Source organism: Saccostrea echinata, unplaced genomic scaffold, assembly GCF_033153115.1.
Source record: "Saccostrea echinata isolate AGI-Se365-2 ecotype Australia unplaced genomic scaffold, CSIRO_AGI_Sech_v1 ptg000033l, whole genome shotgun sequence".
Classification (NCBI taxonomy): Eukaryota; Metazoa; Mollusca; class Bivalvia; order Ostreida; family Ostreidae; genus Saccostrea; species Saccostrea echinata.
In genome coordinates, this window is record NW_026889782.1 from 1,061,289 (window position 1) to 1,073,297 (window position 12,009).

Sequence of the window (12,009 nt, forward strand, 5' to 3'; positions counted from 1 at the left end):
CTCTCCATCGGTAAGTGGTGGCGTCTCCATATGAGTGAAAAATATCTCGAGAGGGACGTTAAACAACATACAAACAAAAAAACGTATAATAGTAATTAAAAATTATTAGAAAAGTAATCTACAAGACCAGAATCTGAATTGATTTCGTTTGGTCTCAATAGACAAGTTCATTTATTACAAACTGTAATGGATTTGTTGGATGTTTGCACGTGATCCCACCTCTGTTTTCAGAGGTCCTTGTTGACTCTGCTCACAATTTGTATAGTTTACATTAAGTTTTGAGTATGATCACTTATCGTTATCGTCATATTTCATGTCAAAACATTTTTATAAGCAGCTGAAATGGGGAAAATATTCAGAATTCATCCTCTTTAACATGTGCAGTAGAGATTTATTAAGGTTTAGAACATAAATTTTTATTAAATAATAAACATGGGGTATACAGGCGCACATAATCTCTTTCTTTATTAATCCAATAGAGAAATATTAACCGAATTCTTAATATTGTGTTACAATCCCTATTTTTCCCGAACTGGAAATATATTAGTACACTTATATTAATTTTGCAGTTTACCAGTTGCAAGGTATATTTCGTAATTTTGCATATTTTGGTTTCTAAACTGAGTTTTAGCTCACCAGTGTCCTGCGTCTTTATGTCGTCTGTAAACAATTCACATTTTCGACTTCTACTTTAGAAATAATTTCAATCAAACTTCCCACAATGAAGCATCCTTGGGTGAGGGTGATTTTTTCTTTCAAGGAAAGACAATACAGATTTAGTGAAAATTTAATGGCATTATTAAAAAATCTCTCAAAATCCATTAAACAAGAAAAGATTAAACTTAATGGAAAGCTTCATTTATAGTGTATATTCAAGTTTGTTCAAATTACGACCCCCTGGGATAGGTTGGGGCCACAAAACGAGATCAAAGTTATACATATGACTATATAGGAAATATCTTTAAAAATCTTCATCTCAAAAACAGGAATGCCATAATTACTCATATAAGTATAGAAACATGTTTTGGTATTGTAGGTTCAATTTTATTCAAATCATGACCCCCAGGGGTTGGAATAGGCCACAGCGGGGGAACAAAGTTATACATAGGATTTAGGAAATATCTTATACAGTCCTCTTCTCAAAAATAGCAAAGCCATAATTAGTCCTATAAGTATAGAGGCATCCCTGGGCACTGTAGATTGAATTTTCTTCAAATCATGAACCCCCCCCCCCCCCCACACACACACACACACCCTCGGAGTACGAGGGAGCCACAATCGAAGATCAAACTTTTACATAGAATATATGTATAAGAAAAAAAATCTTCTAAATTTTTTTAAAGTCACGTTTCCTCAAAGAAATATGAACGGATCCTTAGTTAGATTCAAGGTTGTTGAAATCAAGACCCCCTGAGGGAGGGTTGAACCACTTATATATTGAAAATATCAATTTCAATTATGAACTCAGCCAAAGTGTTCAAACGAGTTATGTGGCACATGGGCCTTTTGTTAAAAATGCCCTCATTATTTTTAATCTCCACAAGACACATCAAGTTACATGTAGTCTAGCAACTCCATATAATCAGTTTTTTTTCTAAATAATTCAACGCTAAGCATATAGGTGAACCATGCTTGAAGATTTGGCTCTTCGTAACATGATATCTCTGCTTCCTTGTTATAGACTCCTTTTTGTCTTCTTAATTTTTAACTACTGTTTGTCATCAAAATGTATACTTTGTGGACCATGTTAACGTTCTTTCCCTGTTCCTAACTGAATACAGATTTAGCATTTTTATTCTCCTTCAGGTTAGAAATACTGGCGCAATTCCTCGGTACTGGCAACGGAGACGGTATCAAGCTCCCTATATTGGTACATAATCCTACTGTAAAAAGATAAAATATGTATAAAAAGAACGAAGACAAAAACCCTATTTCATTGATTAAGAAACTTAAAATTGGTAAGTGAAATAATAAATTATACATACTGATCTTCACTATCAGGCTGCTCTAAAGTAGAATGCAAAAGCATTGTAATCATTTTCATGTTTTAATTAAAAATAATTATTCTTTCAAATAGATGAATGAATGAATTATATATTAAAAAAACAATTTACCTCTATTCTGTATATCTGACATTGGAAGTTCATGACATCTTGTTTCCCTGAAAGAAAAAAAAAGAATCCTATATCCCAATCTCTATCAACATTAGTTGATAAATATTAGTCGATTTCAACAGACATTTAATTTTAAAACAGTTAATTTTATCAGATATTTAAGTTTATATCAATTGAATTTATTTTTGGTAGCTGATTTTATTAGATAGTTAGGTTTTATATCAGTTGATATCGAAAAGGTAGTTACCTTCTTGGAGTATTGTTTCCTGAAATAAAGAAACAATTTTTTAATTGTATACTATTGCATAACACATTGCATAATTTTTTCATAATTTTCTGTTTTATTTATTTGATATGGGGGGGGGGGGGTCTAATACAGAATTATTCTTCTGCATTCTGGAATTTTGAATTTATTCGTTAATTCGCAAGGTTGTACTTTGATTATTAACTTCAGTTAAGAAATATAAATTACTCAGATTTCAGGTTTGACGAAAAATAAAAAGAACCGTACCTGATACATTTGAGATCCAGGATATTAAATCGCTATGTTGTTTTCTCTTCCAGAGAAGGTAAATGGTGATAGTTCCTATGAGAAGAACAATTACCGAGGCTACTGGTATTATTATGGTCAAGGCGTGGGTCCATGAAGTAGCGACTATAAAGGAAATTTCTTATGTTACAAATTATTGATTTTAAATAAGCAGCAGGGGAAGGCTATACAGGACTTTAAAATTGCATACTAGATATATTTTCCAGAATATTTAGCTCCAAGATTTTATATTTAACTCCAAGGGAAAAAAGCTTAAAACGTCATTTATGTGAACTCAACATCCATGAATTGTACACAATCCAAACTTTTTTGACATATTTAATCGGTTCATATATCTGCTAAATTTAAGTGCTTAATTTCCCTAACAAAAGTTAATTAGAATTTACTGTAGTACATACATATATTTTGATTTATTAAATTTTAGAACATTTTTAGAGATCTAGATCCTTAATATATCTCATATTCTATATCAATGATGTAAATTTTGGTAATGATATTTGAATATACAAAAAAGTATATTCTTTTCATATTAAAAAAATGAATTAGAGAAAGAAATTATAAAACAGTTTCAAATTCACTGTTAAAATACTTCTATCTGCTCTAGCAAAATCGTTAATTACAGTAAAAACCGAAAATCTATTTTAAACTCTAGTCAGTGATAATAAACTCAAGTTGTTAGGTTCACCTTGGCTACAGAGGGGCCCGGTCCACCCCTTTTTACACCCACTGTGACATATCCCAGTGACCGGGTTACAGGTCCCCTCTCCTCCACAATATTCTTTACAGCTTCTCTGGCAGTGAAGACCAAATGATCCAGTTGGGCATTCTGGTAAAAATAAACGTATCAACTTTTCTTTTAATCTTAAAAAAATCTAGTTTTCAGAACTAGGTATTAATTTTTCATAGGAGAAAATGGAGAATCGTAACATTTTGTATATAAAAATAAGTTGTTTTTAAAACCTTTTCATATGCACCAACGTTGTTTGATTATTTAGTTTACCTTCCCTTGCAATATTATTTCACTCATGCATATGAGATATACCGTTGAGACGTCACCTTATACCGTTGAAAGGCTCGAAATTTAGATATGACAACTTTGTTTTTAATTTGTGTTTCGGGCGATCGGAGCTATACCCATGACCTTCCGATAATTGAGAGAGTGCTCTTCTGAGCTATGAAGGTCGTAGCATGTACGATGACTGTTATAATTAAGCACATTATAACAATATACATGCACCAAGATTATAATAATATGATCTATGCTTGTAACAATGCACACGCATAAATGAGTTTACACAGTTTTTTATTACATGCATTTAACCGTTCAAGCTAGCTCAGTCGGTAGAGCGCTCGCTCCGTGATCGGGAGGTCGCGAGTTCGAATCTCGGCAGCGACTGACCCAAGTCGTTAAAAAATGGGTAGCAACTGTTCCTTCGCCATTCGCTCGGCACTTTGAAATGAGAGTTGCGGGTCCTTCGGATGAGACCTTAAAATCCGAGGTCCCGTGTCACGGCAGGCGTTGGCACGATAAAGATCCTTCACTGCTCAATGGCCCTGAGGGCCGAGTAAAGGTCAAAATTTGAAGCCCCTCACTAGTACAATGTATAAACTGACGTGTCTGTATAAGTGAAAAATTCTCGAATGTGATGTAAAACAACAAACAATATTACATGCATTTACATTTTTACCTAACCTGTTCCTTCGAAGCGCTTGATTCCTTTAAGTGAAAGTTGCAGGGATTTCGGGTGAATAATTTTAAATCGAGACTTCGTTTTACAGCAGGTATTGGCTTGCTAACGAATCCCTGTTACATAGAGCTCAGTCGGTAGAGCGCTCGCTCCGTGATCGGAAGGTCGTGTGTTCGAATCGCGGCCGCGACTGACCTAAGTCTATAAAAATAGGTAGCAACTGTTCCTTCGCCAAGCGCTCGGCACTTTGAAGTAAAAGTTGCGGGTCCTTCGGATGAGACCTTAAAAACCAGGGCCCCGTTGTCACGGTAGGCGTTGGCACGATAAAGAACACTCACTGCTCAATGGCCCTGAGTGCCGAGTAAAGCTCTAAATTTGAAGCCCTTCACCGGTATTTGGTGACGTCTTTCTATGATTGAAAAATTTTCGAACGGGACGTAAAACAACATGCAATCAATCAATCTGTTATATAGACTAAGTTGGTTAAACCTGTTGCATGTTTTAAGATTGCTACATGTACTTAATTTGTAATATGACATGCACTACAGTTGATACATTTACTAACGATCATACATGAACTATCTTTGTTAAAGATACAACTGTAATTATTTTAATACATGTGGTTTCCTTTTGTTTCAGTTGTTAAACAGGTAACGTAAACTTACCTTTCTGACATTTCTCCCCCGCCATCCCCTCTTTACAACCTTTGAGACAGGTCCCGTTGACATGGTGACAAGTTTCTCCGTTTCTACAGTGACCACAAGATAACGCGCATCCAGGTCCATACCTCTGGTCATCACAGGCTGAAGACCAAAACATTTTTTTTAAAAAATCCACTAAATCATTTCAATTAAATGATATTGATCAACAGGTGAAACATGTATGATCATTTCAATGGAAAGAATTGTATTTAAGAAAGATATGCATACAATATTGTAGCTTCATACATACTCTGACTGCAGCTAGGACCTCGAAAGCCTGTTGCACAACCCAGACATTCTCCTGTTATGATATCACACCTATGTTCCTGGCAGTTATCTGGACATGGTTTCGTGCAATTTTCTCCGTACTGTGAAGGGCTGGGGCAGCCTGTTAATAACATATAAACATTTTACATTAAAAAATATCGCTTTTGAGAAATAATTTTATTCCACAAATAAGTAAAGTTACTCAAACTTACCCCAGACTTGCACTTCACACAAGTCATTATGTGCATATTTAGAATAATAACTGGGATACGTCACACCCGGCTTTCGCTCGTTGTAGTATATAACATATCGTCCCTGAACAGAGCAGTTTATTCGTTTGTCTTCAGACCGTGACTCATACCCCGACTCTACGTCGTGGAAACAAAGATGACCGTCGTCTTTTGATGTTGTGTTTGAAACGTAGAGGAAAAATCCTCCAAGTCGATCCATCCGTAAACCAGGACCTTTAAATTAAACGGACAAAGAAACTACCCACAACTGCTAACTTCTTCCAAAACATTATTTTATGCTAAAGATATCAATCGTAAAGAAGAACAGAACATTTCAAATATCATAGTTCATCGAAACTACAGTTTATAAATATTTTTTTCTACACCTTCCAAGCCAGGGCCTTAATATTTAAACTGATATTTAGCAAGTTACGTCTGCAATGTTACTTATTTACTTTGGACGTCCTAATCATTAGATCTGTTACATTTTAAAGTTAAGATGTACACTGAATGCTTAAAAGACCTTTTTTTTAAATAGGGAATGTATTAGTTTTTGTTTATAAGTGAGCACAAATATAGAAGTTAAATCAAAGGACCCAAGATGACAACTATGAAGTGTATAATATATATATATAATGTTTATCATATCGCGTATCCAATACATTTATTTGAACATCCATACACAATTGTCACTAAATGTATTTCCAAAATTATTCATTTTTTTTTTGGTATAGTTCTTTAAAAATCTTTAGAAATTTCTCACAACTACTTATATTTTAAGATACTATCCTAAACTTCATTTAACACAAACAGCAATAGGGATGTGTGATTTTATTGGTTTATTGGTATATAGTGATTTTTTTTTATTGTGCAATCGATATTCATCTGTCTTAATATATTCCATTTTATTAAAAGAAATGTAGTAGTTTTAGCAGTTTTTTGTTATAGACTATTTATTAGCTACTTAATCCTGACTTGACTTGAGAGTAGTAAGACGGTACCGCCTAACTGTTTACATACTTGGTCTGTTGTCCGTCCTGAAGTAGATGTTGATGTGACTGATACTGACAATACTGAGTAGGTCCACTCTCCACGTCGCTCTCCACTTGTCGTTTTTTGATATTGTACATTCGTCCCCAGAAGCTGATCGGTCAAAATACAACCCATCTACCGCATTTTGTCCCCCCATTGGGAAAAACGTTCATCAGTCCATTCATCATCTTGATATGCAGGTTTCCCAAAAGCCAAATTTTCTTTAAAAACAAATGTCTATTACACTTTTCTGATAATCATTAAATAATCATAAAGCGTATAAACAAGATGGCAAATCACATCAAAAAAGGAACGTTTGTTTATAATACATGAAGAGTTTCCTCAAATGAAAATGAGCTTATGTACGTTGCACGGTGTGAAGAGCCTTTTTAGCACTAATGTAATGAACACAAAGTCAATCAAAATTCTTATTAGACGTATAGTCAAGATCTATATTATACTAGGGTTGTTTGTATTTGTTTGATTGTATGTTGTTTAACGTCCCTCTCGAGAATTTTTCACTCATATGGAGACGCCACCACTTGCCGGTGGAGAGCTGCAAATTTTGTCCTATACTCGGCACTTACGGCCCTTGAGCAGTGAGGGATCTTTTTCGTGCCAGCACCTACTGCGACACGGGACCTCGGTTTATACGGTCTCATCTGAAGGACCGGTCTCCACGTTACACAGTGGGATTCGAACCCGCGACGTAAGGATCAACTCCTTACTTCGCGACTCTAGAGCAGACGCTCTAACCACTGCGCCACGCGGGCGACTACTAGGGTTGTATTTTAATCCGAATCATAGATTCGATACAGATGACCTCTCTTTTCTGAATGATACTAGTGATGCAAAGTGACCTTGTTTTGACCCTGTAGTATAAACATGTCAGTACAAGGTTATTTTCTGAAGGAGACTTGTATTTGCCCGTTTGCTACATCACAGTAGATGACCAAATTTTGACAACTTGTTTTCGCTAGATAAGAATTTGACATTGATAAGCTAGGGGAAACTTTTCACGAATTCTGGTTATTGTTATATATAATACGACTGTGTAGTGTAATAAAACAAAAAGAATGTTCTTGTGAATAAAAGGCTTACAGTAATTTGATTGATATATTAAAAAAAAACATTGATATGCTAACGAATAAATTTCGGATTCATATGTAAAAACGTATAGGTAAAAAGAGATGTAGTTTGTAGTAGCAGAAAAGAATATTTTCAAAACTTAAAAAGTTGGTCATGGTTATTTCCTTCTTAAATTGCATTCGATGCTAAAAATAAAAGAAGACGCTGAAATTCAAAATGTTTTGACATAAATTGACATAATTTTCTAAAACTACTTGTAGATTTTAATTTTTCGAATAGATAGAAACTGGTCACGGTAGCCTAGTGGTAGAGCGTCCTAAGTCATTGGTCTTTCGCATGAGACCTTAAAAACCGAGATCCCGTGTCATGGTAGACGTTTGCACGATGAAGAACCCTCACTGCTCAATGGCCCCGAGTGCATACGGTAACGTCTCTTTACGAGTGAAAAATTCTCGAATGGGACATTAAACAATATACAAATCAATCAAAAATAAAGAAAGCTACATCGCATTTCATGTTTATCTTTTCTCGAATATTTACATTCAAAAAAAAAAAAAAAAAAAAAAAAAAAAATATATATATATATATATATATATATATATATATATATATATATATATATATATATATATATATATATACAGTTAAAAGTACAACCATTAATTTCTATCTACTTGATTGAATCAATATTGATTTATTCAGTTTTAAAAATATTAGTTTACCGTATGCTGTAGTATTCGTTGCAGACAAAAAAATCAATATGGCCAGGAGAATCATCATATTTCTTCCTTCTGAAAAAAAAAAATCACCAACATAATCATAAAGATACCGTAAACGAGAGTCTTAAATTATTTTATTTTTAAATCTTACCACTTAGTAACACATTAGAGAAGCCGCTGGTCGGAAACTGATAAATTCAGGGAAAAAACCCCGCTTTTTAATGTCAATTCAAAAGGAAGTATGTTTTTTTATAGTTTGACAAAATACATGATGACACTAAAATAAACATTTTATTACTTATTTCCATTGTCTAGACAAGCACTATCATATTGATATTTTAGTCTCTGTGATTTTATTTACAGTTGTTAATGGGAATTACGTGATTTTAATTATATTTCCTTAATCCGTGCTTGACGGGTCTACTCGTGGGTATATACATGTACCAAATTTAACTCGTTTTTAGAGTTGGATGAAATTTTCCAAAGAAAATTAATCTTTATAAAGGAAAAATTACCAGTTATAAAATAAGTTTAAAATTTATTCACGCAGTTATACAGATAATTGAATAAATTAACTTGACTTAACAGTAGTTTAACTATGTAAAACACCTCTGCAATTAATAATTACATGTAATTAAAAAATATATATAATTTTAAAAATAAATTCTTTCAAAACTTTACAAATTTAAGGAATGCAGGTATAAAAAAAAAATGACTTCCAGTCTCATATTAAAAATATGCATAGAATATTTCTCACTTTATTTTTCAACTTTGATCATTATGATCGCCTTTAATCAGAACTAAACTTGTTAATCAGAAAGAGACCGTAACAATCAAAAACTCATACCAATCTATTTACTTTTGTCCCATTTTACTTTACTATTGTTTTATTTTTCTTTTTATTCTCTTTTTTTCAATAATTATCAATTTGATAAACAAACATGGATACGAAAGAAAAAAAAATGTTCCAATTAAATACATGAACGTAACATTGAATGAAATCAGGTTGCAGTAGATGTGTTGAACAAAGCAGATATCCGAGTTTTGAAGATAAAGTATGAAGGAAAATATATTCAAAGTTCAGAGTTGTTTACATTATCAACATAATTTTTCTAGATAAGATAATGTTGCATGTGATTAAAATATTATTTATATTCCTAAATAAAATATCGTTTTAGTCTTGTGAAATTAGTTGAAATTAGATTGGAGGATTTGAAGCAATCAATATTAAACAATAACAAAAAATAAGTGAAAAACAAATCCAAATTAACGGATTTCTTAAAAAGAGAATTTTATGGGATTTATATGTATGAACATGTGACATAATAATTATCGAAAAGGTACATGTAACTGAGATAATATAAATATCTTTGCTTGGCCATGACGCTTACGTTTTCTTAACAAAAGCAAAAGAGGCTGAATACTACTAAGTAAAATGTGAAAGCAAGGACGAAAGATCAATTCAATGCTCTAGAAAAGAACAAAACTCGAGAAATAAGAGGGGAAAAAAACTCCACCGCTTGAAAGCCCACAGAATGTGCTTAGAAGGAGTAAGAACACCCTGTTGACGGGTTACATCCACGTGGGCCCTCTGTATTATTCAGGTGAACGGGAGTTATCCTTAGTGATAATGGTATAATAACAATGGCATCACAATTGTTGGGAAACGTGTCCTTTAACAATACACTAAGACACTAGGATGATGTCCGTAAACTATATTTATATTTCACTCTCAAAGTAAGTATCGTACATTAAATTAGAAGTCTAATTTCATTTTCCATAAACAGCCATGAAATAGAAAAAACCTGAGTATGGTGGCGTTTCCGGTTGGCGGATCTAAGTTACTGGCAATTTTTAATGAAACTGACAGCAAGCAATCGTTTATTCATTTCATTAAACGTCATCACTAATTATTCAATCAAAACTTGAATTAAATGATATAAAAGAAATAAGTTGTGATAACCGATTAAGAAGGGAAATGTGCAAATTATTTTCGTCATTCATCGATCTTAATATTGACAGAAGCTTCTAGAACATCATATAGCATCGAGCCCGATGTTAAAAAAAAAACGAGGCGATTATAGCTGCATGAACATAAAAAGAAGCTTTTATGTGAATTGTCATTGAAATGATGGTAAATCATTGATAAAACTATAAGTTGTGAATATATTTAAATATCGAAAGACTATTACATAAGTATATATAGTAGGTTTTTCTAATAAATTTATCGGTAAAATTTGTATTTTCCTTATTGAGAGCACCGTGGAAACGAACCCGAAGTACAATCTGTACTTCGTAATAAACTTGCTTACATGAAAAGAGAAAATTAATGAATAAAGTATTGTTCAAATACAATTAAAGCTGTAAAATTTTGTGCTTTAATCAATACATTTAAGTTTTTTTTCTGAATACAGTCTTTTTGTATCAAATACTCGGCCTATTCATAGGGCTTTTAAAATTAATTTATACACAGGTACTTGGGTCTTGGTCTAAAAATATGTGTGTACCTTATTGATATGTAAAATAAAAGTTAAAGAGTGAAGAACGTTTCTTACATATCAATAAGGTACATACATATTTATAAACCAAGACCCAAGTACCTGTGAATTTTTACCCCCCCCCCCAATCAATTTATCAGTAAAATGTGCATATTCACTCCTTTTATCTTGACGGAAATGGAATAAGAGCATCTGAAGTACAATATCCATAACATAGTGTAATGGGTTTCACAATAAACGTCAATTAATGAAATTGTTATTTTTCAAGTTTTTACAGAAAGGGGATTGGGTGGAGACGTACATCTACTTCATGCAGGATTTTGAGTATTTCTTCCTTCTATAAGCCTGTAGGCTGTCAGTATTTTCTGTCGTATAAATTCTATTCCCCGCGCTTGCGCAGGATTTCATCTAGTGATAGAACATATTTATTTGATTATCAGATTGAAAGGACTTTTTAAACTTATAATCATGTTTTTTTTTTAACTTAAAGAAAAAAAAAAGTCCTTAAGCTGGGACTTAAATTATATACCAAAACCAAACTTCCTTAAATCTCACACCTATTTCAATCTAACGGTGATATTTATAGCACATATTTTTATATAGGTTTAAATACATACTGCATTTACATATGATTCTTCCAAATGTTTGGCATGTGTGCTACGCGTTTAGGTTGAAAACCCTCTTAGTTAGATATATCATTTTCTGTATTGCGATCTTCAGGAACTAAAACCCCCTTTGATATATATGTATAATGAAAAAAGGTGAAGATAACGAATAGTGATAGATCTCAAAAAATCTACAAATACAAATCTGTGAACATTGACAGATTCTGTAAATCTGTGTCGTTGAAATCCCTGTAACATCAACGTATCTGTGCATTGCCTCGATTTGAAAAGTCATCGTACCAAGAGCATGCCTTAAGTAGCGAATGAGTTGAGAGACAAAAAACACTATATCCAGGTGATAGCAAAATATTAATACATAAATAAAGAATGTTGACGATTGAAAACCTGGTCATCTCTTTTCTCATACAACTTAGTTGTTAGTTGGCCCTTACAGTCTATAACCAGTAAACATCCAAATATGAAACAGATGTGGCAGACTCTGTGGTGTCTTTTATT

General features: G+C 33.0%; 1 protein-coding gene across 1 annotated transcript; it reads right to left on the minus strand.

Annotated features, from left to right (window-relative positions):
* Positions 1-1,807: 1,807 nt before the first annotated feature.
* LOC133199076 (multiple epidermal growth factor-like domains protein 10) lies at positions 1,808-6,702 on the minus strand. The gene is made up of 9 exons (XM_061334961.1): positions 6,571-6,702; positions 5,533-5,784; positions 5,304-5,441; positions 5,018-5,155; positions 3,350-3,490; positions 2,362-2,380; positions 2,115-2,161; positions 1,986-2,007; positions 1,808-1,883 (listed from the first exon to the last, which is right to left on the minus strand). The coding sequence occupies exons 2-9, from the start codon at positions 5,768-5,770 to the stop codon at positions 1,808-1,810; spliced, it is 819 nt and encodes a 272-aa protein (XP_061190945.1). The 5' UTR covers positions 5,771-5,784; positions 6,571-6,702.
* Between the last annotated feature and the right edge of the window lie 5,307 nt (positions 6,703-12,009).

What these genes read in the sequence shown, in the direction of transcription:
- LOC133199076 (XM_061334961.1), bottom strand. Translation starts at nt 5,770, where the DNA reads ATGGATCGACTTGGAGGATTTTTCCTCTACGTTTCAAACACAACATCA. An exon ending in AGGTCCTAGCTGCAGTCAGA is followed by an intron (nt 5,156 to 5,303) that starts GTATGTATGAAG and finishes TTTGGTCTTCAG; the next exon opens with CCTGTGATGACCAGAGGTAT. An exon ending in GTCAGATATACAGAATAGAG is followed by an intron (nt 2,008 to 2,114) that starts GTAAATTGTTTT and finishes ATTCTACTTTAG; the next exon opens with AGCAGCCTGATAGTGAAGAT.